This window comes from Eleginops maclovinus, chromosome 8 (genome assembly GCF_036324505.1).
Source record: "Eleginops maclovinus isolate JMC-PN-2008 ecotype Puerto Natales chromosome 8, JC_Emac_rtc_rv5, whole genome shotgun sequence".
NCBI classification, from domain to species: domain Eukaryota; kingdom Metazoa; phylum Chordata; class Actinopteri; order Perciformes; family Eleginopidae; genus Eleginops; species Eleginops maclovinus.
Window position 1 is genome coordinate 11,190,610 of NC_086356.1, and position 27,983 is coordinate 11,218,592.

Below are 27,983 nucleotides of genomic sequence, written 5' to 3' on the forward strand. Positions count from 1 at the left end.
TAATGCAAAGCAAAACAACTGAACATTTTCTGGTGTAAACATTAGATCTTTTACTGATTAAAAGTATAGTTAAATAAGTTCTGTCATAAAACAAAAATCAAATGGCTACATACATTTGCAATGTTTTGTATTGTCATTTGTCATTGAATATATATAAATTAGTGTTTGGTTAATATATTCATGTATATATTGATTCAAATACATTTTTTCCTTACATTGGAAAATCAGTCAATAAAGCTGTGCATTTCTTAAGGTCGCACTTTGCGGTACAGAACATCCTTTCTAGAGACACAAATGCTTGACGTTTTAACCTAAAACGTGTGCAAAGTATTGCAAAAAGCGCCATGTTTAAGTTGCAAATTGCGTACAAAGCACAAAACATGTTTAGCTGTAATTCAGTTGCAATAGACGTTCTTTTGTGTGATTTTATTGTGTCAGCAACCAAAATAATGTAATTTGCTTTATAATATTCCTCTTAACAATTGTTCATTTTGAGTAATCTCATGCCAAAGGAGTAAACAACACTGCCACCCTTTGATCACCAAGAGAAAATCCAACCATACATACAAATTGACTGTGGATGGTTCCAGGATTTCCTGGAATTCACATGGCTGCGTAACATTATGGAAAACTGAGAAAAACTGGATTCAACAAGCTATGATTCTATTCTTAAGGGATTGTTGGAGGCCAGAGTATTGTCTTGGGGATTGCTGCAAGATAACGGGCGTTCAAAGAGGTTTATAGCTAGAACTGAGAGACTGGAGCTGCGGTTGGATTCTCAGATTTAAAGGCTCATCCACTGCTTTTCCCTTCCCACCCTCCCTCTCTTCATCTTCTCACAAAGCTCTCATGCAGGCCAAGTTCTGGAGTAGATTAGGTCTTATTTTTCCATTATGCAAATTGTTTTCCCCTTCCCAGCTCCCTGTCATCACTTAGTTTTGTTGATAGATGGCTCTATTGATATTGCCAAACTGCACACAAAATAGCCTTTTTTGTGTGTGGTGCATTATAACAAGCCACATACGCCTTTTGCCCATCTTTCAGAAACTAGAAAGTCCAGATGTTTGATTGACAATCACACTGCCTGAAAAAAAGGTGTTATTTTTATAAATCTGATAGATATGGAGCATATGTGTATATATGTATGCATGTGGTTGCCCATAAATAATATGAAGCACAAACTCCTATTTTCTTAAATCCCTGTGAATTCTCTTGGAATTGGTACACCTTTTTGAAATATGGAATGTAAAACAAATATATAGAAACTGTAAAATTACATAATCTTAAAAAGGTTTGAATGCACGTCTTGTAATTCCCACTGATTAAATCAGCGAGGTCACAGATTGAAAATAATCTTCAGACTGCCACACATGAGGTCAAGTGTTCTTAAACAGGCTATACGCATAGGCCATATGATAAACCCAAGCTTTACATATTTAGCAGGGTGCACAGACGGACCCTATTTACACCTACTGTAAAATAAGCTGCATTTGGAATTTACATACTGTGGCAGAGACCAATGACGAATGTATCGTTTGCTGCCACACCTCCTTGTTTTAAGCACCTCTAATATATATATAATTAACCCTGTTTCAGAAAGTTAAAAACATGGTTTCTGTTTAGTTCCCATATTTTATGGTGGTATAGATACCCATTGCAGCACTTTTTTTTGATGAATTTGTTTAAAAGAAGTACACAGACATTTTCGCTTCCTGTTATCTGCTTTACTCATACTTTTCCTCACAGTATTTTGAAATTGCCTTAGTTCTGTCATGCTTGGACTTTAAATAAATAGGTCTATCTGCCTCACAATAGTCATTTAGTTCTCTGGTGCATACTGTTGAGAACTAAATTGATTTTTTTTTTCCACAAATGTTCATATTGCGCAGATGACGCGGAAATGTTTAATTTGTTAATGCTTCCTAATACCTTTGAAATGGCATCAGAAAGGTCAAAAGCAGTGTCTGACTCATGCTTTTCACTATACTTTTTAAAATGATCTCACACTGACCAGGGAAAGACGATGCAGAACAACATAGTACCCGTTATCTGCTGGAATAACGAGTGCTTGTGCAGTTGGAGCTGTGATAAGGATCTTCCCACCTTCGCATTTTCAGCAACACCAGCATGAGGAGTGTTCGGTTGCTCAGGGACAAGAGCAGAACGAGAGAAAGCACAAACCAATCCCAAGCTGAGGAATGCAATTTATGGCTGTCAATGGTAACAACCTATCAGAAACAGGTAATTATATTTTATTAATAGATTTGAAATTATGTTTTTAAATCGTTGGGAATTTGGATCCATCACACTAGGCAGAAATCAAAGACAACCTACTTAACACCTTATTGTCTCATGATCAAAATGTGTCAAATTGAACAAAAAGATAAAGTCTCAAGGACAACAAACATAACATTTATTTGTCCCCCCAACCCAATGTTAAGCACCCTTGAACAATGACAAAACAATACTACTGTACAATGTATTTGAATTTCTTTAGCCATATGTATGCACCAATGTCCATCTTCAGTAAGGAATGTTCCCTTGACATATTGATATTGACTGAACTTACAATAACCCTTTGAAAAACAAAACATTTTACGAGTACCTAATATATGCAGGCAGATGCTTTTGTTTTTGTAAAATGGGCTGGCTCACAAATGAGAAACAAATACGAGTTGCTCAGTTTAAATCTGAAATCAGCTTACCTCAATCTCATTTTGCTTTTGTTGCTCCTTGTCTGTAATGAGCTGCTGCCACGCACAAGATCCAGCAGATATTCGAGTGAAGGATTAAGGCGAACACACAAAATGTAGAGAAAGAATCAAAAAACAGTTTTATTTCAGAAAGCAGCATATAGGAGGATGAAGTAGCTTATTATTTCAATTGTACAAGTTGAGTTTCATCAGAATAAGTGGTTTCCATTGCAATAATATAATGGCTGACAAAAACAAATACAGTATAAACATACTCTGAAGATTAGCGGATGACAGTTTGTCCTCTAGGAACATTTTTCTTATAATCCCTAGTTTGTGAAAGCACAAGCTCTGAATAATAAAGAAATTTGCCATTAAACTGACCTGACTGTATAAATATAAAAATCATTGTCTAAATAATATGGTGATACCATATCTTTAATATGTTAATATGATAATTAGGAGGAAAATAAAACAGGTAACGCATAACAGCAAATTAATTTAGAACAGCAATATAAAATGCATTGAGATGTTTGTGTTTGAGGATTACATGTCTTTCTTTCAGAATGTGTCTCGCATTATATTGTGTCACTTTGGATCTGCATGTATTGATGGGGATAGTCCTTTAAGCATATTAGACTGATGGAATATTTTTTATTTTGTTTGTATTTTACGAGGGAACTTTCATTTCCTATTCTGGTGGATTAAGTAGACTGGGAGGTTAAAGATGACGGATGAAACGTATGCGAGTCTCATTTTCATGTTGCTACCAGCATAATAATGCCAAACAACCGTGTTCACATAAGATTTACTTTATTAATCCCAGACTGGGAATTGTTTGTATTGAAGCAGCAAAATACAATGCAATACACAAGATATCTATATCTATATATATGCAGTGGAATATGAACATAAATAACAAGTAAACTGAGTGACAATTAGACTATTGAATTAAAAAAATGTAACAGGGTATTATTTACATTATAGTGCAGTGAATGGATTATTAAATAAAGTATAAATGTACAATGTAAGTGTAAAGTGACAAGTGAGAGTGAAGTGTTCCCGTTAACAGATAAGCTATGGAGCATAAAGTACTCTGCCAGCCAGAGGTGAGTTGTACAGTGTTATAGCAGTGGGCAGGAATGTTCTCCTGTACCTGTCCTTATGACAGCAGAGCTGGAGCAGTCTGTTGGAGAAGGAGCTCCGCTGTCTGTCCAGCTGCAGGTGGAGATTGATAACAGTTTGTTCAGAGTCCTCCTCTCCACCACAGTTTCAAAATTGTCCAGTGTGATGCCGATGACAGAGCCAGCTTTCTTTATCAGTTATTAAAGTCTGCTGGTGTCACCGGCTCTGATGCTGCCCCCCAAGCAGAGAGCAGCAAAGAAGAGGGCACTGCCAACAACAGACTGGTAGAAGATCTCCAACATCTTGCTGCACACGTTGAAGGATCTCAGCCTCCTCAGGAAATAAAGTCAGCTCATCCCCTTCTTGTAAACAGCATCAGGATAGAACCCAATGAGACATTACAGATTTGATTAGAAATAAAAAATAAATACAGGTATAAATAAAGAGAAACTCTGAAACAATTGCAACATATAAACCAATATAAGATTAGAAGAACAAGATTAAGAAATGTTTAAATAGTATACAACAGTGTATCAGAAATGTGAGTGATGGCTTTAAAGCCCATTTTAAAAGCATGGTGTATTTTTGCATGGTCATAATTTTGTATGTTATTTCAGTAAGTGTTCATATAGTGTAGGTCCTACTGTTGTGTCTCTGAGATGTTTCCTTATAGATGGTCATTCACTAGTGCAAGGCTGCTCTCCTATGGTGAATCTCAGGTACTGCAGAGAAGATGCATACCTTTTTTTAAATCCTCAATTCCATGTACAACCAGAGGGGGTGAGGTGAAGTACTTAAGTAAAAGTACCGGAGTGTAGGAATACTCTGTGACAAATAAAAGTAATGTATTCAGAATGTTACTCTACAAAGTGTTAGAGTCAGAATATACTTAAAGTACCAAAAGTAAAAGTACTTCTTATGCAGATTGGCCCATTTTCAGAATCATATACGTTTTGATTATAATTACTGCACATTAATGTGTTTAACAAAGCTGCTGAAGGTGGAACTAGTTTTAATGACTTTGTATGATGCAGGGTAGATGTTGATTTTACTCCAGGTGTAACTCAAGTCCTTTTTAAGTGTTGATTATTTTTCACATCATCAATACAACTGTGTTAACTAAAAAGGTATTAAATTATTCTAGTGGTGTAAAAATACACGATTTACCTCCGAATTGTAGTGGAGTAAAAGTACGAAGTAGCACAAAATGGAAATACTCAAGTACTGGGGTTTCAAAATTGCCTGTACGTAGTTAGCCTACTTCACACATGTGTAAATAAAAACATGAACTTTACAAGAGCAATTAAAGACAAACGCTTTGCAGTGATGAAACTATGTTATATTTAAAATGGATACATAAAAGCAAACAATATGCGAGTAAATACCCCACGTGAGATGCTCTAGGTAAGTAAGCGTAGCCCAGTACACAAATATCGATAATATCTTTCTTTACTTGACAGACCGATCATGGGTGCACGCAGCTTTACCACTATTCAAACAAACATTTCCACAAACTTTAAATTTAGCCTACTTACATGTTTTAAAGTGTAGGCCAGAATCGCTCAGTCCTCCCAGCTGAGAATTTGTTTGGCAAGAAAGGGGCGTGTCATTTTAAGTCTTTAAAATAAGTTCTCGCGCGTTTTTAGGATCACGTGAGCAGCGAACTAATTAATCTTGAAACATGTTTCAAATGAAAAGTTTATCTTTATTTTGTTTACATTGATTGAGGTTTCAAAAGTTGTTATATATTGTTGGCTACAAACTTTATTAATAGTACTTACGTGAAAGTTATGTCTAGTGGCATGTTTGGTATGGTTCATCTAAATGGTCTTAAATTACATAAGGTTGGTAAGAATAATTTAAAATAATTATTCATGGGTGTATACAGAGGGTGTACAGTTGTTGAGATATCAGCATGTTGGCTTGGACTATTTATTGCCAATTTAGATTGACCCTTTGACCCCCTAATGCAAGCCCTTCAAATTTCTGTATTACAAACTGAGCGTCTGGTGTTGTTACCTTCCTAGGAAAGGCAAACCATTTGGATCCCTCAGAGGAAAAGAAACTCCCCCTCAATTATCGTTTATGCCAATAGGTGCGGCCAAGAGAACAAAATGGAAATCTTCCAAGTTGCAACTGATTTCAGACCAAGTTTTCAGAGGCATTAAAAAGAATAACACAATCAAGCATGCCCCAGGTAATGTATTACTGGCATATAACAGACAGACAGACAGACAGACAGACGGACGGACGGACGGACGGACAGACAGACAGACAGACAGACAGACAGACAGACAGACAGACAGACAGACAGACAGACAGACAGACAGACAGACAGACAGACAGACAGACAGACAGACAGACAGTATTATTAGCCAATAATATGGGAAACAGGCAGGCAGGTTCAGACAGATGGCAAAATCAAGGCTGGAAAGTTAGGGTATACTACTGGAAATGAACTGGTATATTTACAGGGTAAGCCAGGGGAAATGTGAAACTGGTGCGTTAGTGGTCACGAAAGGTCAAGGGATTGGAAAATGCTGGAAAGAGGTTACTGCAGGTGAGTTGGAAATGAGAGGCAGGTGAATATTTCAAAATAAAACTGGAACATTTGAATAAATATAAAAAAAACTTGACACATTGATTTATTAAGAGGCATACATTTTGACAATGAACCACTTTAAGGCAAATAATTAACTGAATAGTATTGTATGAAATGATAGTATTGAGAAGTAGCAGCCTTTTCATTGTCCTATTGGGATATAAAGTGTTTAGACAATAAAGTCCATATCTCTCTCTCATTATTTCTAAAATGTTAACTCATTATAATGCAAGGATACTTTCTGTAATAGTTCAACTTAACGCAAAAACAAAAGTACAATGTGATTTTTGAGAGACACAAGGGAAAAGGAAACTGGAAGTATTTCTTTTATGTTAGTAAATACACTGCTTGACTTTATGCAAATTGCACACATTGCTGTTGTGATCCTCAGGTGCACCCTAGGATGCCCAGTTCTGACCACACCCAAACATATCATTTTGTTGTCTGATCAAAGGTAAAACCAGCTACAGGTAACAATTAAAAAATATATATAAAAGCACATTTGCAGAAAAAATAAAACATTGAAATAATACAATACTTTCAATAAGCAGGAAATGTGTTTGAAAACCCTTGCTCACCATCCAGCACAATCAACACTTCCAAGGATAAGCAACTCCCCGGCCCGTGACGTCACATGGAGGAGGGGCTCTGTGTTTTCATGGTTTACTTGCACAATACCTCACTTCCTCAGCAGCTGCCATTGCTGTGGCGAATGAGGAAAGAGGGGAGGGTGATAGACAGCGGCGAAGAACGAGAGAAAAAGGGGGGAGGGAGTGACAGAGAAGCGGAACGACAGACAGAAGGAAAGAGTAGCTGCCTCTGGAGGAAATTATTGTGAGGGGGGCCTCATAGCGGGTGGAAGCAAGCTAGGAGGCAGGAATAGTAGCAGCGGCTCTATGGCTCAGTCGGCTGCTAACGGTGTGGACCAGGATCTGGCCAGCAAGAGGCTGCACTCAAGGTAGGACCCTGGGGGGGTACACCGGCAAACATGGGTGGGGGGGGGGGGGGGGGGTCAGTCTTGTAGTCTGTCCTTGAATGGCTGTCAGGAGAAAGAGAAAAGACAGACAAGAGGGAGCGGCTGAAGGAACAGACATTAGGGGCAATAATAGAGGCTACAAGCTCAGGGCTTTCTTACTAAGGAGGAGTCAGGCAGACGGAACTTGACCGGTCAGCTTTCACTGGTTTAAAGCTCCAGACCAGCCACAGCTGCAGCCAGAGCCCGCTTCCAAGCCTCATTCCTGGCTCGGGTCATTGAGCTGCTGTGGCTGGAATGTGCAGACTGAACGGAGCCTCATAAGATGTGGATGTTGAAGGAATATAAAAAGGAGTGTGTTTGTCTAGGTTGAACACATTGACAGTACACATGGCTTTGGTTTTAACGTGCCATGTGGATGCAGAACCATCATATACAGTCAGGAGATCACATGGCTGAACCCTGAACATAGATGCTCATAGTAATTGTGTAGGAAGATTAGTCTTGTTCCACTTGTCATAATGTCAGTTTCAACCCTTATTTGCATATTTGATGTCATCATAACAAGCCTCACAAGCTGTATTATTGCCTTATTTGCATCAGCTTTTAACTGTCATTCAATGGTAGTCCCAATTGAGATATATCAGAGATATATCAATTGAGATATGGCTCAAAGTCATTGTAATGACTTTGAGCCATTCTTTTGGCAGATGTCAGAAAAAAGAGCTTTATAAACAAAAGCATCAAAAACTCACCTTTTGATAAGCTGAAAACAAATGATATAAAATAAAAATCACCTCTATGTATTATGTCACTGGGACATTTTTTGTCAACAAATATCTTGGACACCAATGATCCGATTTTGGTAGAACTTCTCAGAATGATGTATTATAAATATATTGACACACTATTTATGAACCTGTGTAAATGTGCCTCAAACATGTGCTAATTACTCATGTCAGTCATGTATAATGTGCCAGATTTACAACCCACAGATTATTCCAATAAATGTTATCTATGTTATATCCGCATGGTACAATTTTCCAAAGGGAACTTTGGTGGAGAGTGCTGCAAGTCAAATTAAGACGGTATGTGTGTGATTGTCTTATATTCTTTCAGCAAGCACGTATTCTGTCCTGACATTTTATCTATTACTAAACTAAACTAACTTACAGACCAGAAATTCGCTCCAATATTTTAGTTTTTGACAGAACACCTTGCCTTTATTTGAAGCCCAGGCAGTGGAACAAAGAGCAGAAGGCTGGGAATGTTAATGAATGTTGAAAGTTTGAAGTGACATTCATGAACCTTTTGAAGGTTGTCTATGTCCCTGACAAACACACACACACACACACACACACACACACACACACACACACACACACACACACACACACACACACACACACACACACACACACACACGATAAGAACATAGTGTAATGAGCCAGGTCTACCCTCTCTATTTTACAAACAGATACATTGAATACATAACCTTTCTGCAATGAGGGTAGTTGATATGTGGGTTGTGTGCGTGTCCTTTGCTGCTAAGGAAACACAGATGAGAGATAAAAACGGATATAATCTGCAGGGTCTTTGTCAGAAAAGAAGTCCTGTTCAGTTACAAACAAAAAAAAAAGTTGGTTTTTGGATATTTTGTGTCAATCTATGGATAGCCAGACATTTAAAGAAGCATTTTTCAAAGCATTCAGCTAGGCTATTTATTAATCAGATTTTGTCCGATTGCTGCATATAACCTTTGTTATAGCATTGCTGCATCTCCAATTATTCTTCCCTAAATTTCATGTGATGTTGTGTTCTCTTAAGGACCATATTATATAATATTTCTCAATTAGTATAACTATTAATAAACAGTAACAAACAAATCAGACAAAAGAAGGAGACAGCTCCGCTCAAACTGAAAGAGACATGCGCTGCAAGAGGAAAAAAACATTCCTAGAGAGTTTCTCTTTGGTTTCCCTGACAACTAACCGTGGCACTCTGTAATTATGGCTGGATTACTACTCAGAGCACAGAGTTTCTTAGCTAAGCCAAGAATAACGGGGGCAGATATGTAGATGCCTGAATATGGAATAGGAATTCATGAACTAATGAAGAGCTGCAAGAAAAAAAAAAAATCAAGATACATATTTGGCTTATTTTTATTAATATTTACATAATTATGATTATACAATTCAATAAAAAAACACAGGTTGTGGCTGCATATTGGAACAGATCAATGTGTATTATTAGGTAAAGCCTTTTTGATATACCTTTTATCGGACTTGGATTTGCATTGTTATTAAATATATTGGAAGAGCTGGTGTACAATATGTAGCAGGGTGCACCATGTTTACATCTATTTAGGTTGTAAATGTTTTATAGGGCTATAGTCAATGATTATTTCCGTAACCGATTAATCTGCTGTTTGTTTGACTAATTAAGAGTATGGTTTTATCTCTATAGATACACATATGTCAGAAAGATCCCACCATCATTTCCGAAAGCAAATTATGTCAATTTCAAATTCTTGTTTTGTCTGAATAACAGTCCAAAACACAAATAAATTAAGTTGACAATTTAGGGCAGCTACTTACGGCTATTCTCATGACCAATTTGATAGCTTGTTTGACCTACTGCTTAAAAGCCAATAAGTATTCAGTTTCCTTTTACAAAAAACTCACACTATGGACCCTCCATCAATATCTCACTGATAATATACACACCTCCCTTACTTTAACTTCCTGAAACCTGTCCAGCATGTTACACGTACCCCGTGCTGCCATGGTGATGGCACTCTGGGAGACTGTCTCTCGTAGACCACAGGCAGGCTATTATGGGATGCAAACAGACCAATTAGAGTGGTAATCAGAGGAGGGAGTAGCAGGCTCAACCACACACATCCATTCTTACTCCAACCACAACGATGACAAGAATGAAAGTCACTGTGAAAATCCTCTCATGGAGAATAATCGTTTCCTTTGTCTTGGTCTTATTGTCTCTTGGCTTTGCCTTTTTTTTTAATGCCCATAAATTTCCCTCTCTCACTCTTGTTCCCTTTTTATTCTATCCTTCTGTCTGCCAGTCAGCCCTGTAGCTAGTTTTCAAGCAGTACTTTTAGTTTACTGACTTTGATCAAGATGAGTGGTGATATATTGGCCTCTAACTTTACAACTGCACAGCTTAAGTTATTTAACCACGTCGCCAGGCACTCCTAAGGCGACACCCTATTTCCACAATCTGTTTTTACAATTCAGAGTTTTACAATTTGGCCGTGGTCTATAGAGGCCCCCCTTCACCATCTGTAGCTTGACACTGAATTTGTGTGTCTTCCTTCTTATCTTTGTCTTTCCACCCTGACAGCACCTTCGTATTTACCTCTGTAAACTTAACTCCTTATCGCTACTGCCTTCATGTCCCTTCAAGGCCTCAACATGTGCCTTTTATTGGATGGATGCTTGTTTAATATCATACTTCTGTGAAATCTTGTTAGTGATGGAAACAGATAAGCTTCATGCATTTAAGCTACCATCTCGTAGGCACTGCACAAGACAGAGTCTTAGCCAATCATTAACCTTCCCTAAGTTGATTGTATGAGAACCAAAGGAGGCAAAGGAAAGCATAATCTCCTTTGTCTTTAGTACTGGCTGGGAGCTTCCTGCCCACATGCTGAAACCTTGCGTGCAGCATTAGAAACAATTTCGACTTGCTCAGTGCCCTATCCTCTAGGGAAGCTGAAGAGAAAGTCTTGAGCTGTCTTATACATCAGGGAAGTAATTGCTAAATTATGAACATATTCCCTTTGTTTTTCATTACATTGACCCTGTAACTTTCATCTCTCTGGCTAGTGCCTGCTGCACTTTCCTGTTTGCACTGACGAGTAACCTTGGTGCAATCTACAACCTAAGACGAGGTTATTGCAATTATCCACATTTATGCGCTGTCACTCAGAAGGTTTGTACTCACTGTTCTTGTTTCTATGTGAAGTAATTAACGCCAAGGATATGACCTTACACATTTGACAGGACGTTGGTAACCAGGTCCGATCCACTTTGCAAAGGGCTGGACTTTCCATTTGTTATTGCCAGCCCAACTAAAAGATGTTTAGACAATTATCCCCCTGGGGCTTGGTTGTGTTGAACCAAAAACAGACATTGTAATTTGTTATTGGGGAGGACAGTTTGGCCATTTCAGATCTAGCCTTTTAGTGAGGGTAATACTTCTAATACCAAACATTAGCCTTGTTGTCTAAGCCAGACTAATAATATAGAACCATTAAAGATAGAAAGAGTTTTAGGCTCTGGCAATGTTAAGAAGCATCAGAGATCGTCAACTGATTTATCACAACATTTTTGTACCAATATATTGTACCTAAATATAAAAGTATAGTTGTTTTTTTTCCATATTTCGGAAGCTAAAAGATGGTATAAGTGAAAGGGCAAGAAAACAAGAGACACTTCCATGGTGAGTTACACCTATGGATAAAGCATTTTATTTCCACAAGATCAAAGCGGATGTGTCTCTCTGCGGTATTAGCATCTGTTTTGAAGAGGTCGGCACACAAACCTTTTTCACAAAGAAATTTCAATGTGCCACAGTCACAAAAGCCCAGGTGTAAATAATAAAATGAAAGATGGATGTTATTCTACGTAGCTGCTTTTGGTTTCTGGGTCCTGGCTCACTGTCATGGCTTAATGTGATCGATCGTTAATGTTATTAGGAACACATGCGCCTTTTCCGGCTCTGACCTAGTCCAAATGTCTGCTGTGAGAAATGTCTAGAAGAGCTGACACAAGAATATGCCTCAAAGTATATGTATCTTTTACATATGTCTAGATTTTCATGTTTGATAAGGGGCCGCTGAGTTTATAAACCTTTTTCCTGGTATGACTTTTCATGTCCTGGCAGGAAACACAGGTGTGCTCTTTCGACTTGCTGACGTCAGTGAATGGAACAGAGCCATTGTTAATGTTATTAGTTACACACATGATGTATTCAGGTACAGCATTAAGCCTAGGTCACAGCATTTGGCTGCGTAAACACTTAGGGGGGGCATTTATATGCACATTGCGTGAGTAAAAGTCCCGAGTTACTGAATGAGGAATCGGCATTAAGTATTTTAACCTCTTAGTTTGCAATCTTGACTCTGGTAATTACGTTAACAATACGCTGTGTTAGTCTTTTAATAGTTGCTATATTATTTGTTACGTTAGGAATCAAAATACAGCTTTAAATATATTTACCAAAAACGTCGACATATATGATTCTCGTCCCATAGATTCCTTTATTTCAGTACTATGCAACCACAGTTGGAAACTTATGTTCCTTACCTCCTCTTTAAACAATTGTATTTGTCTTGGCCGGTGACCTATTAGTGTTACTGCCAGTGTCAGCAGATAGCTGGATTAGCCTCGGCCAATCAGTTCACTGTGTGGTCTCTACCAAGGGGGTGCAGCTCACTGGATTAGGCAATGTCTCTTTCCTTTCTCTCTGTCTCTCATTGGAGCAGTGGTCAAGCTAAGAAGTATTATACTCACATTGTCGTCCCTGACTGTACTTCTGCTCTCACCCGAATCCTTTCCCTACATAACACACTCCTTCTTATCTAACTGTGGCTTGTAGTCGGAAGGAAGAACGATGGACCTTGTTGTCTCAGCTGAGGACAGGTTGATGAAGATGGAAATCTAGGTTTTATTTTTTACGAGGTAGTTAGTACTGAATGACAAAGGACCACTCAAATTCAGTTGGATTAGGGGAACGTGCCCTCTGTAGACTCCTAAATCAACATATCCTTTCTTTTTCTTATATTCTTAAAAATACAGTTGTAACAGGAACTGCTATTAAGTGGAGTTTTGTACAATTACTTCCTGACTGGCTTGGCTGTCTGACGAGAGAGTTCATCGTTGAGTTTTTGGAACCATCTTGATGACTTGTAAAGCAGATGTGATTCTTGGCTGGTATGGGACTGTGTGTAGAAAGTCTAGTTGGATTGTTTCCAGGTTTGCTGCAACATTGCTGACATTTTGGATTTGTATTGAGTCATTCAGTGGACATTATGGACTTGATTCTGTAAAAACTATTAGCTGGAACGTTCCTCTCACTGAGTTTATTGCTCTAATGCACTCTTAAGCTCCATATAAGGACTTCCTCACTTCCTGATTTTTTTTGACATAGCTGTTGTTATTAACCCTTTCCATGATGGAATCTGAGCCTTGCCCTCTGACAGGAGCAGAGAAAGCTGTGTGTAGACTAGTCCACTCTGGACCTCGACCTAAAGCTTCACTAAGGCCATTGCACTTGGAGCTACAGGTGTATGTGGACAAAACACGAACCAAGAAAAAACACAGGTACTGTTTGAACCCTAGAAAGGACCAGGTCTTCAGGGGTGTTGTTGCCTGTCGAGCACTGTGGGTAACCACTCTGATTCTACATTAGCAGAAGATCATGTTTGTCCTTTGGGCATTAGAAAAATGCCTACCATTGCATTTTTGGGTCCCTTTGTAAAACAGATTAGATTGGAGAATAATCCTTGCTTAGCTCTACATTCTACTATCTGGAATTTAGAGCTGCAACCAAATCGGCTGGTCTTTAGTTTATCCTGGATTATACAATGACTCTGGGGTATAACCTTTCTGGATACAATTCACTCAGACACTCTGTTTGCAAAATCTTTTTAAAGACCCTCTGGACCGACCCCCCCCCAGTATATATGTGTTTATCAATAACCTGAGGCTTTGATTGACATGTCCAATCAGGAAGTTATCAATATACACAAAGTTAACATTTCTTTTATACTCAGCCAATTGATCCAATAGTTGTCAGGGTAACTAAGGCATTGTAGAGAACGAGGAAGTCTCCGCTGGCTTGGCTTTTGATATGAAAAGTGTTGCTTCGATTATATTTCAGCAAAGTAATGCAGGAGTGAAGAGACCTACTTGGATTGTCACATGTTTGACATGATTGATTTTTCAGTGTTCACATGACCAATATAATTTAACGATTTCTCTAATGTCTTTTATTTAGAGAGCATTAGCATACTTTGAATTTTTGGCTAACAAATATAGACCTTTTCAACAAATGAAGCAAAACATCTGTACATCAAAATCAAATCGAGTTGATGTGAGAAGTAATGAGTAAAAAGGCAACACCTTTAAGGTGCGCATCCCTGAGCCTATAAGACTCAGTTGCTAAGGCAACAGTCAATATGGTGGTTACAAACCTTGTTGTCATGGAGATAATGGGAATTTGTTCTTCATCCTGAGAAGATATTGCCCTGCCACTGTAAAAAGTTCTCTCTCTGATAGTGCTCATGCCTCTTTTCCTGTCTTCCCCTCCACATGTGTGAACCTGTGGCTGCACCTTGTAGGATGGAGGCCTCTTGCTTGGAGTTGGCGTTGGAAGGAGAGCGATTGTGCAAAGCCGGGGACTTTAAAGGGGGAACAGCGTTCTTTGAGGCAGCCGTGCAGGTCGGCACAGAAGACCTGAAGACCCTCAGTGCCATCTACAGCCAGCTGGGCAACGCCTACTTCTACCTCAAAGAGTACGGCAAGGCCCTGGAATACCACAAACACGACCTGACTCTGGCCAGGTGAGCAATGCATCTTTTAGTAGGTGCTACATGCTGCAGAGTTAAAGTTGGTCAAGTTGCAAACACTTGCAATGAGCTGGTCAGTAGGTGCTGGAATAAGTGCGTTACACAATTTATTAACTATTATGTTCATTTAAATTCATGAAAAGGTATTTTCATCCAGTCAGACACTAGGTGGTTGGAAATGTGCCTATAATCTGTCTGTAAAGGATCAGATACCAGAGGAAACCCACACAAACATGTTATGTTGCACTTAATATATATTTTTTGTTTGCCTAAAGCACTTTAATGCTCTAATAAATATTGATACTGAGAGATCTTAATGGGACTTTATATTGTAAATAATAGAAGTAGCAGTAGTAGTAGTAGATTCTTGTTATTAGTTTTTGTCTTGCTTATTATTATGCCTATATTGTAACGCATCTGAGAAAACATTAACGATTGAGATACATTTGAACACATCATAGACCGTAGCAGAACGAACAATGTCAAACAAACATATATTCAGTTATAGCTATCCCTGAAGCCATAAAGCAATTCAATACATGAGAAAAATCGTGGTCTGATAATGGTTTAATAATCCCGGCAAGAAACCAACAACAAAAAGCCATATTACTACATTCAGCTCATTTATGCAGGACCTCTGTTTCATTAGGAGGAATTACATTTTAAAATAGGATTTAGTTTAGCATTGCTGATTTTGTTTTTCTTCGTATTTTACCACATGAGTGTCAGGGATTTTACTTTGTTGACATTGAGAAGTTCCTCAAAAAAAGTGAGGGGGACTTTCATATAGTAACAGTCGACAACTACCAGCTGGGTATTCAGATTTTTATGAGTAAATCGGTCCCCTGCAGTGAGTGCAGCTGGTCCTTCAGCAGGGGACCGATAAAAGACCCCGGGGAGCTTTACCTTGTTGCATTACAGTCGCCACCAGGACCGGATCCTAGGAAGCAACCAATTAAAAAATGTTGTTTTTAAAATCTCCAAATTAAATCTTCTTGCAATACCTTAATGGATATTGTTTCAGTAAATCATTTGTAGAGCTGTATTACTCCCACCACTTTACATATGTGTTTCTTTTGCTTTTACAGAACAATAGGAGACAGAATTGGAGAAGGAAAAGCCAGTGGCAACCTCGGCAACACGTTAAAAGTGTTGGGGCGCTTTGATGAGGCCGTCGTGTGCTGCCAAAGACACCTGGATATTTCTCAAGAACAGGGAGACAAGGTAACGTGCATTTACATTTTTTATTTTATTATAGCGTGTTCTTAAAAGTCCTGAAAGAGATGTTACAATTTCCGTTTGCTGCCTTTATTGTTTATTTGGTCCTGCAAACACATCAGCACTGTCCTACAGCATCTTTATTTAATATTTAAGACATTATTTATCTATTTGCTAAATTTGCAGGTTATTTTTCAGCATTGAGAACTATATAAAGCTCTGGAAAAAATGAAGACACCACTTCACATTTTTCTTTAATCTTTATCTCTACATGTATGGTCATTCCAGTGTGTGTTGAATTCCAACACAGAGAAATATTGTCAAAAGTTTATACAGTCTTGATATCTGCAGAGAGAGCTTTGACACATTTCGTTTTTGCTCTGATCTTTATTTTCTGTGACTATTTGTCATGCGATTGCAGGTTGGAGAGGCCAGAGCGCTGTACAACATAGGGAACGTGTTTCATGCAAAGGGCAAGCAGCAGTTGTGGGGCTGCACCCAGGAACCGGGGGACCTTCCTCCCGACGTCAGAGACACACTGCAGAAGGCTACTGGCTTTTATGAGTATGTATTGTTGGGTAATGAACTTAAGCAACAGGAAAAAAAATCTGAATCGCAATGGTAGTCTAGACTAGTGAGGGTAAATGCGTTTCGTATGGAAGGATGCAAATTATGCGGAAAACGAACATTGAGAAATATTTAGTTCTATCGATGTGTCAGATGTGTCAGATGTGTCCCTGTGGTGGTCAGTTTCTTCGTGCTTATTAAGAAAAATATTTTATACTAATAGAAGGCTATTGTTTAATGGTAACATGTATAACCACAGTTCCTTAAACATCATTTACATGCTGAAAGGTAGTTGATGTTTCACTTTTCGCTCTGTAGGATGAACTTGTGTTTGGTCAAAGAACTTGGAGACCGAGCTGCTCAGGGGAGGGCTTTTGGGAACCTGGGCAACACCCACTACCTGCTGGGAAACTTTGTCGAAGCTATCAAGTTCCATCGTCAGGTGAGAAATTCAAGATGTTTACCAGCATGTTAATAGAGCACTGATAAGAGTCATCAGCCTGGTTGATGTGCAGTGACCTTGCGTTGCCAAGGGAACAGCCTTATATCGTTTTTTGAACACAAGGTCATTCGAACATTTTTCATCTCCTCTTAATAAGTTACACAAATACACAGATATAAACCCATGTTCCTGTTTGGGGTTCATCATATTTGGTTTGCTTATCAAACCCAGTAACTCGCTCAGTGAGATATGCTCTGGGCTGTTTTGTCGGCTTGTGTGTATGCTGTGTGGCTATGACGTCCAAGCCTGGGATCTTTCAGCGTGCTCCCTGAAGCAACAGCATGCATTTGCAGACCTTGGTTGTCATTATTGCGTGCACTTGTGTAATGTGAAGCCCAGAAGCAAACAAGTGATTACCACAACATTTGATTTACTGTTGCATTGTGTTCAAACATGTTTGCATAGCTCAGAGGTGCAGTCAGACTGCTGTTCATTTCAGTTAAGAGAAGGAATTAATGCATTTGCTTCTTGTTGAGAAAGATTTGACCTGCTTTGCCCTGCACAGATTCTCTAAAATATTACATGCGACTCACTAACACACAGCAATTTTGAGCACTTTTTTCATGTATTGTCATGTATGAAGATAGCTAGTCCTGCTACATTGTGGTGTGTTGTCAGTGGACCACATTCTTCATTCTGCGGAGATTGATGACATCTTATAGAAAAAAAAGGGAGGAAATTGTTTTCTTGGTGAATCCTTCGAACGCATGGCTTTGAACTCTGTTCCCCCCCATGTTTTCTGTCACTCTCCATTGTAAACCACTTGTTTTCTTATGTGAAAGTCCAGGCTCTCCTCGCTTTCCCATTACAAATCTATCATTGTTCCTTGGAGGGCATCACACTTCTTTGAAATGAAATCAGAGAAGCTGATTTGATGCAGCAGACAACGACTTGTCTTATTGTATTTGCTTGTACAGCAGAGAAAAGCACAATACAAATTAAGGTTAAACTAGACGCATGTTTTGTGGTATGTACCACATAAAATGAAGAGTCAGGTTGAAAAGGATTTTGCTCATTTGTTTCCACCTGTTCTGTCATTCACAGCGATTATCAATAGCCAAAGAATTTGGAGACAAAGCTGCAGAACGGAGAGCCTACAGTAACCTTGGCAATGCCCTGATATTCCTGGGCCAGTTCAACACAGCGACAGAATACTACAGGTGAGGAGAGAGGGGAGTCTGACATCTAGTGGAGGGAAGTTGAAGTGAACATTTTTGATCAAGTACAGATTGAACATGAAAAATAACACAATTCTGATGCATGATCAAAAATCCTTTTTATTTGTCTCACACCCCGACATTTCTCTCATCATTCTCACTGACTTCTTTGATACCTCTTTCATCTTCAGTGTTTCTTTTCTCACTTATCCCTGTGTTCCCTTTTCTTTTTCTATAGGAAAACTTTGCAGCTCTCCAGGCAGCTGAGGGACCAGGTGATGGAGGCTCAGGCCTGTTATAGTCTTGGGAACACCTACACACTTTTGCAGCAGTATGAGAAGGCAATAGACTACCACCTGAAACACCTGTACATAGCAGAGGAGCTAACTGATAGGTACAATAAGCAACATATACTGCTTGTATACACACAAGCATAGCTCAGGAGTAGCTTTTAACAAATGTCTGTATGTCCATGTCTTATTAGAGTTGGTGAGGGCCGTGCCTGCTGGAGTCTAGGAAATGCATACGTGTCTTTAGGGAACCACAAACAAGCTCTCCACTACGCCCGAAAGCACCTGGACATCTCTAACGAGGTGAGGCATTTTATAGAAGTTTTTCTTGCAGACACAGTTATTCTAAAAACAAACCAAAAGGGCATTTAACCTAATTTGGCCCATCTGGCTCTGGTTGTCTTTGTCCTTACCTCATCATTTGTTCCTCAGATTGGAGACAGAAACGGGGAACTGACAGCCAGAATGAATGTGGAGCAGCTCATGGAGTCTCTGGGAGTCAACGAGAGCGACCTTTCACCCTCCAGTTCAGAGTTTGAGATGCAAGGTGACCCTTGAAATTATATTTTTTCCTTTTTATATGAGTACAATGCGTTAGTTGATAAGCTTCAAAAGATGTTCATAGGCAAATGTTGTTACCTTCAAACGGCACCATGCTAGCTGTTGCCCCATGTTTCAAGACTTAAGGCTAAGCGAAGCTAACTAGCTGCAGCTTCATATTAGCAGACAATTTTAAGAGTGATAATATCACCTGCAATGCATTGCCTTTCTGAAGTCATACCATCATACAAAAGACTTAAATCTGGTTTTAAAGGGCCACTGATTTGAGGATTACTGTCCTTTTCCTAATTATATACGTTGTCATCGCTCCTCAAATGTTTAAGTTCACATAAAATGAAATGTGAAAAAACAAAACAAACATACTAATTATTCTTTGATGTTTTTTTTTATCCTTCAGTGTTTACATGCACTCATCAAGCAAGATTTCTTTAACTTTGTTTAGGCAGTTTATTCAAGCGAGAGGGTGTGTCAGTGGAAATAGCCTGCCTCTGTGTGTGCTTGTGTTTGTGTTTTGGGGTCAGTTGGGTCTATTTTTTTGCACTCTGCAAACTGTGGTTAAACAAAACTGTCTTGGAGCTGTTTTAGCCCTCCCATCTCACAGATCTAGGATCAGAATATAACAACCATTGAGCTCTAGGAAATTGTTTACACCAGGAATTTTAAATGTAGAAACTTGACTTAGGGTTGAGTAAATTGGCAACTATAAGAAACTCCAAAAAACCTATGATAACAGATGTTCAAACAACATACACTAGTTTTTAGATGCTGGTCTTTTAAGTTCATATTTAACATAAATAACATATGTGGGCTTGAGTAAGCTAACTGGAGGACTGTATGTGTACATATGGTGGCCATTTAAATGTAAAACCAACTGAAGGTGAGTGCAGACATTACACAGACACCTTTGGTCTCTGATGTCTGAACTGAGGCTAAATGTGAGAGAAAGCGATGGGTGTGTACACATTTTTTGGGTAAGAAGAAAATTCCTGACTTAACCCCCCAGTCTCAAGAAGATGTTTTCTTGATTCTCGAGCAGTCCTACTATCCTCATATAATAACAATGATTTATTATTACTATTAGATTAGATTCGCTCCAACAACATGTATAAAATGAAGTAAGGAACTGTACAAACTTGATCTGCTCCGTCAGCCTGGCTTTTGTGCGATGTTTGCTTTGATGACTGAACCCTCCTCCGGGGTGAAACTCACACTCATGTCCTACATTTCCCTGTCTGGTGCGGAGCTGGCAAACAGACTCTTATTCAGCCAAGCAAAACTGAGTCCAATGAACTCAACGGATTGTTTGGTTGTCTGCCTAAACCCGCATATCCATTTTGAACATCATGGGACCAATGCTGTCAAGATGAAAAGACAAAGAGCGCCTTGCATCCTTTAGTTAATTCAAGACTTCAGAGACTACAGCTGTGACACAAGTTATTTTAATGCCATGTAATAAGCTATGTTTATTTTTCTTATGTATTTTTTCTGTAGGAGCAAGACCCAAATTCACCAAAAGAAACAGCATGGACAGTGTAGAGCTGTGGAAGTACTCTTCAGATAAGGTGATTTACAGCTCACATTTCACTCCAGAGAGAAAATTGGGGCCCATACACCTCTCCCCAAAGAGTTATCAAAGCAGCTCTAACAATATGTTCTTTTGCTGCAGAACGGTGAGAACCAAGACTTGGAAAGTATACCCAGGAGATCCAAGAGTCAGCTGTCGCAGCCAGGCAAGAGAAAAGGCTATCCTGACAGCCAGTCATCAGATGAAAGGCTGTGGTTGGACTCTCCCGTAGACACTGATGACATCACAGTGCAAGTCCCGCCTCCAGTGCCAGTGAGTAACTTTAAATTGATTTCTCTTATTGGCTTCGTATTCAGATCAAAGTATGGTTCTTATGCCGTTTCCATGTTTACAATCTTTGTGCTAAGCTAAGCTAACTGACTGGTAGCTGTCTCTTCATATTTACTATACAGATATAAAAGTGGTATCAGGCATCTCATCTATCTTCCATTCGTCACGCATATTTCCCAAATGTAAAACATTTTTGAATTTTGGTGTTTAAATCTAATTTTGGCCTTAGCCATTTAGTTTTTAACACTCTAGTTCCGTTATTATTATCTTATTATACCAGAATCAGAATACCTTTACAATACTTTAATATGTTTTTTTGCGTATTATTAAATAATTTAAACTGACATAATCATGTGAATATACGTTTTGAGCTCTCTAACATCACGCTATAGCACTCATAAAACTGAGACCAGTTTCCAGTATTATAACAACTCAAGTACTTCTCTTTGAGTTTTTGTCAGAAAATACTGCTGATCTCTACATTGTATTTCATGTCTCAGAGTATTAAGCAGCCCAGTTCACATTTGCCATGAATGTAAGATATTTCTTTACATATTTCTTTACTTACGGTCTTTTAATTCACTCACACGATAACTGAGAGCCCACCTGAGAAACGATGGTTTTAATCTTTCTCCTAGAAAGCATCACAGGGATTTAAAATGCTGACTGCTGAATTCTCCTAACTATTTTTCTCCCCTTTTGTCTGTTCACTTCATCCTCTGTCAAAATGTCTTGAGGGCTTCTGCTTTAAAGAGAAAATGAGTGGATTTAGAGGGATTAAATTAGCCACATTTCTCTTAATTTCCCAGGAGGTTCTGTTAGAAGTCAGATACAGTGTAAAAGGTGTGTTCTCATTAAATGCCAGCAGTGGTCCACTTTATGTGAACTAGTTTCTTAATGAATTAACCGTTTAACAGCTGTTGTAACCTTAAAGTTCTGCTCCCCCACGGCACCTAATCATGCATTGCTTCTGTGACAATGTCGATTGTTGTTATCAGCAAGCTCACATGCTAGATAAGAGCGGAAATTACTGGGCTGCCTGATGATAGATCATCACGAGGGACTGGAGCGCTAAATGGTGGTAATCCTAATGACATTGAAGCGTACACTTTTTAAACCATGTCCATCTTTTGAAGCCAGCTGTATGTCGGTGCTCTCTGGCAACATACATGATATCCTGCTTTAAAAAATGGGGGGGGGGGGGGGAATAGCATTGTATTACAAAGTACAGCTACAGTAGGTAAAGCTAGAATTTTAAATACACAATTAGTTAATTGCTGTCTTTTACTCTCCTTTCACGCAATCACCCCCTTCACTCGCTTCATACCTTTTTTTTTCTCCCTCTCTCACCATCACATGTTCCTTTCTCTCTTGTTCTGCCCCTCTGGCCTACTTGATTAATTGGACAATACCGAGAGGGAAGTGAGGAGATCCACACACACAGACCATGGGGCCAAGGAGAGACACTGCTATAAGTCACAGCTGACAAATGTGCAGATAGGATAACTCCACGAAGGGTTCTTTTAGAGATGTCCTTGGTTGTGAATGGTTTCCTACAGAAATCACACTTTTTGTAAACTAAACTGCTGACATTGGAAGCTCTTGTAATTTAGAGGTTGTTGATCTCTGCAGGCTGCCACTGTTGGCATGCAATTTACTCATGACCGTACCCCTTGCACCCCCTTCCTCCCATTTGTCCCCCCTCCAGCTCTCCCCCTCTGCTGATAATGTGACCTTGATCACAGAGCTGCTGCCCTCCCCATGGCGTCAAACCCCCCCCGCTTCACATAATGAGTTGTTTTCCCACAGTGGGCGAACAGGGACAAAAATGCCCGGCAGCAGAGCCACAGAGAGTGAGAGGGAGTGAGACAGGAGAAGAGAGATAGACAGAGAGGGGATGGCAGGGTTTCATAGAGGGCTGGAACAGAGGGATACAGGAGGAGAGGAAATTAGAGGGAGGGCGTCGAGTACAGCGGGGGAGCAAAAAGAGAGAAAGTAAAGTGGTGGGTGAAAGTATGGGAGAAGGAGGTGTGATCCAGGCGTGTGGACAGAGCGAGGGGGAAAGGGAGCACAGAGAGAAATGAGAGAGAGCGATACATAAAGGACAAAGAAGTGCTGCTGGTAAGATATTTCATGTATGTGTTACAGCTTGGATAACTCCATAGTGCAAGGAAAGCTTTAGGTTATTAACTTTATTTTCCTTTTACATTCTTTACACGTGTACCTGTTTGATTCTTCCTCCACGCATAGACATTTTGCTCTACTTTCAGGAAGCTTGTGCAGTGTAAGTGGGGATTTTTATTTCATTAGTAGTCAGTTCTGTTTTGTCTGAAGCATAGTGTGGTTTACAATATAAGTTTCAGTCGCATAGATTAGAGTTGGGTAAAATACATTGTCAGTCGACCCTGCCCTACTTCACATGTTGCTGGAAGTGTTTTAACTTCATACTTGTTAGTGTTAAAGTGTCATATGTTAGAAAAGATGGTGGTACAATGGAATAGATGTAACTGTGAATATTGGTAGGGGTAGAGATAAGAAGTTTAGCTTCCTTTTTTGAAGTTGTATCTTTAAGTAATAAGTGCTTTATTGTGCTGCAATTTGAGTATAGGTAGTTTTCTCTTAAGTGAAAAAATATTTTCGAGAATCACATTTTTGTTCAGTTTTGTCACAACATTTGGATATTTGAACTCCTTGCTTTGAGATGCATGGTTTCAAAGTTCTTAGTTTTCTCCGATTCGAAGCTTAACAGAATACAAATGTTTACAGCAGTTAGAAACTATTTAAATTATTTGTGTGGTTTTGTCTGCTGTTGAAAGTCAAAGCACAGGACTATTTGCTCTTTGTGTTTCAGATTTGAGGGGGGGCTTTTACTCTGCTGGGTTATCCAGATTTCTTACTAAACCCCTGTTTGGAACAGACCCCAGGCATGTATTTCTAAGCAGAGCCCTTAAAATTGGGAGGATAAGATAGAGGAAATCAGCTTTCTCTGCACTTTTAGTTCATTATTGAAGAAAATATTTTTTTATATTATAATGTTTCCACACTATCTGACCATTTCAATTAGTCTACAGTATAATGTTTTTAGAGTGCTAGCAGCTATTTTCATTATTGTTCTTTTATTTTGTAAAACTAATTTCATTGCTGCTGTCCAGTAGATTACCTCTCATTTGGCATCACAACATCTCAGTCTGACTGCCCGTATGTTTCTGCAGTGCTGGTCAAACATAATAAATTCCAAATCTGCTCTGCGGGCTCAGTGTATTTGTAGCTAAACACAGTTTCATGCATATGTTATCCACTTCAGTTGCAAAGCTTAAACACACAGCCAGACTGTGACACTCAAGGGAGCAGCTCTACTAGACGTGACAAGATGTGAGGAAGTAATATTTATTCCGTCAGTCAGTGATTGACTTATTGATCAGCTGATCATTGATTTGAGCTGTATACTCATTTCCAGCACTGCTAGCTGAATCTCAAACCAAAACAGTTACATTCAAATTAAGGACTGCTTGATTATAGTGACCAAGATCAAACTATACAAACCAGAGATTTACAAAAAAAACTGTGCCAATATAACAAAGACTCGACTGTAGATGCGTGACCTTACTTTGATACTTTATCACGTTAAAGTTATAACTGATGCTCTACAGCGGCTTCATCTATATCTGTTGATATATCCATCTGCTCTGACAGGGCACCACTATGTGGGCCATATAACTTTAATACAAATGGGATGTTTAATTTTACATGACATTTTATTACATTGTAACCCCTTCAGTATCTAGGCCGAGGTATTCTCACCAGGAATGCCATCCCATGTGAGTTAATCACATTACATTTCTATTTCACATGCCGGCCACCTTGAAACTCCTCGTCCTCACGCCGCACCTGTCACCAAATCTAACTGTCTGCAGATCACATGTTTCAGCATAACTGTAGTAAAATAATGTAAATCACATCTTCTTCCTCAGAAGCTGAGCCGGGACCCCTCAGATGAAGACTGCTTCTTCGACCTCCTCAGCAAGTTCCAAAGCAGCCGCATGGATGACCAGCGCTGCCATCTTGATGAGCCTGAGAACGGAGACAATGGAGAAGGTGCTGCCAACTCTATGGCATCCCTGAATGAGATGAAAGGTCACTTAAAGAAAGCGTTTATATACAGCTCCGGAAAAAATTAAGTGACCACTCCACATTTTTTGCAAATCTTTATCTCTAAATGTATGGCAGCCATATCATACCATATCGCATGTCTATTGAAAAAATGTCAGTAGTTTATAGAATACAATAAAAAATCATTTAACTCAAAGACATACCTATAAATAATAAAATGAGAGAAAATGATAATGCTGAAGTGGTCTCTTAATTTTTTCCGGGGCCGTACCTGCATTTATTTTTAAGAACCTCTTGTTTAATAACTTGAGTCTTCTTTCTTTCCGCTAGATCCTTCGATCACCACCTCCCCACAGACGGAGGAGCTGTTTGATTTGATTGCTAGCTCCCAGAGTCGCCGGCTAGATGACCAGCGGGTTAATGTTGGTAACCTTCCAGGCCTAAGGATTACCCATAACAATCTGGGGCACCTTGTGGGTGAGGGAGATCATCAAGAACCCAGCGATGACTTCTTTAACATGCTCATCAAGTGCCAGGTAAGGCTACATTTCACATATGACAAGAACTCAAAGGTAAATCTGCATAGATCCTTAGTTATAAGTCTTATAAATCCTTAAGATCACTGTAGAAGTTGCCAATATAATTCTCTTTTATTAAACTCCAAAGCCCCATTGTTTCTCCCTTGCTTCAATGCTCCAATATTTTCTGCCTGTAGTCCTCTAGGATTGATGATCAGCGCTGCTCCCCACCAGAAGGAGGCCCCCACGCCCCCACAGTGCCTGATGAAGATTTCTTCAGTCTAATCCAGAGGGTGCAGGCCAAGCGTATGGACGAACAGCGCGTCCATCTGCCTTCAGACGACCAGGATGACCCCCCGTCTCCTGACCCAGAGCCCCCTGGGGGTTTTCCCAGCTAGGACTTGTTGAATAATGCTGCAATATTTCCTGTCAAAGGAAATGAAAGCAGAAGAATTGAAAGAGGGATGAGGCAACATTTAAAGACGGCACTGAAGGGTGAACTAACAAGATTTTATAGTAACAAGACAAATTTCATGTGCAATAGTTGGTGCCCTGTCAAATGTTGCTCGATGTATTATGTTCTAAATGGGTGTGTTAATATAACGGGGAGTTTAAGCTCGGTGGGGTAACATGAAACAGATATATACTCAATCATGCCTTAATCAGCATTTCTTTTCAGACTCAAGATTGTATTCCCTGGTGTCAGATTTGTTTCGTAGAAGCACGCGTCGGGCATACAGAGTTAATGTGGACCCCGTACAGCTGTGGTGGATGGAATCACAAAGATTAAATGATAGGAAAACAGCTGATAAAAGATATGACTGGTTTTATAAAGAAATGATATTTACCATTGTTTTTTATCCAACAAGTCACATTTTAACAAAATATTTCTATTCAGTCTGATCGATAATGTTTTATCATTCAATCTTTACAGTTCCGACTGCTCACAGAAACGTGTGTTATTTGTGCAGTAACAGTATTAGGGATCGTCCTTTAGTGTCAAACAAACGGCTTCGGTCAGTTTAAACATTCCATGCTTCATTTTTTGTTTTTTTAGACACAAAAAAAAGAAGATTTGTCCAAATTAACAGACTGATTTGAATCCGAAGTGTTATTAATGTGCATTTCTGCATTTACAAAGATGCATCTCTTCACACAGTACGCAGTAACCAAGGGGACTGAGCAAACGATTCTTTTTATAAATTAGATAATAGGGTTTGATTCTGTCTCCAAGTACATGTTTCCGCTTATTTTCAGCTGTAATGCTATCTGCTGCCCATACTGTTCACAACTTCAGAATGCAAACTGCTGCTTACTGCCATCATTGTTATTACCTAACATAGGAATAGAACCAGATGGATATGTCATACTTTTGACCAGTCTAATACCATGAACAATGTTGGAACACTAATTGTAGTTTTTGCTGCCGGTGTGCTGCCCCCCTGTGGTCAAAGCCTTGTTCTACCTCTGTGAAATACAGAGCACCATCTGTCGGGGATAAAAGTCATTCCATACTCTTAAATATTTAACATTATTATAGATATATTGTGATAAAGTATGACGACTCTAAGAACTTTCCCTTTTGGTTTGAGCACCAAAATGTTGTCAACTTTTAACATAAATTTGGAGATTTTTGCAGTTGTTTCATAAAGATTAGTGTTTTGTGTCAGGTCGGTGATCATTTCTATCCCTTTGTTGCCATAAAAAATCAGCAAAAGGCTCAAACTTCCGAGATAAAATTTTAATCGGCTGAGAGTTTGAAACCTTTTGCTGTACAGAGCATCTGTATAATGGTACTGTAAAAACAGTTTTTGACCTTACCTATGGGCTAGCTTTTTATTCAAAAGTAGTGCATACCTCATTTTTGTACCTCAAAGCTCATGAACCTTAGAGATTTTAAGTGCTGAACTAGGATGGATCATGTACCAGGGTCATAGTGATCTATCTTTGATAAATAACACATTGGGAGTTAATATTTCATGTTGTTTTGTGAATTAACATTTTTAGTACCTGGTATGCTTCTATTTGTCTTTGCCATAACTTGTACATATAAATATATTTTGTATTTATGTTCCATATGAGGACATGAATATGTCCCCTCAAGCTTTTAATAAAATGTTTCAGATGTTTAATTGACCTTTTTTTATTTAGTGTTGGCACAATAATGATTATCTGAGCTTTTGTAAAGTTTTCATACATCAATTCTTCTTTTTATTCA

General features: G+C 39.0%; 1 protein-coding gene across 3 annotated transcripts; it reads left to right on the forward strand.

The window, feature by feature from the left end:
* Nucleotides 1-7,145: 7,145 nt before the first annotated feature.
* Nucleotides 7,146-27,897, forward strand: gpsm1b (G protein signaling modulator 1b). Of its 3 annotated transcripts, none has more exons than XM_063889399.1 (14): nucleotides 7,146-7,378; nucleotides 14,760-14,981; nucleotides 16,076-16,211; nucleotides 16,627-16,769; nucleotides 17,091-17,214; nucleotides 18,319-18,434; nucleotides 18,670-18,825; nucleotides 18,916-19,024; nucleotides 19,154-19,268; nucleotides 20,774-20,844; nucleotides 20,949-21,119; nucleotides 25,109-25,271; nucleotides 25,578-25,783; nucleotides 25,963-27,897. In XM_063889399.1, the coding sequence occupies exons 1-14, from the start codon at nucleotides 7,317-7,319 to the stop codon at nucleotides 26,161-26,163; spliced, it is 1,995 nt and encodes a 664-aa protein (XP_063745469.1). In that variant the 5' UTR covers nucleotides 7,146-7,316; the 3' UTR covers nucleotides 26,164-27,897. The 3 variants fall into 3 exon arrangements, with proteins under 3 accessions (XP_063745469.1, XP_063745468.1, XP_063745467.1); XM_063889398.1 differs by lacking the exon at nucleotides 7,146-7,378 and adding an exon at nucleotides 13,036-13,740 and having other exon boundaries at nucleotides 25,109-25,232; XM_063889397.1 differs by lacking the exon at nucleotides 7,146-7,378 and adding an exon at nucleotides 13,044-13,740.
* Nucleotides 27,898-27,983: the final 86 nt, after the last annotated feature.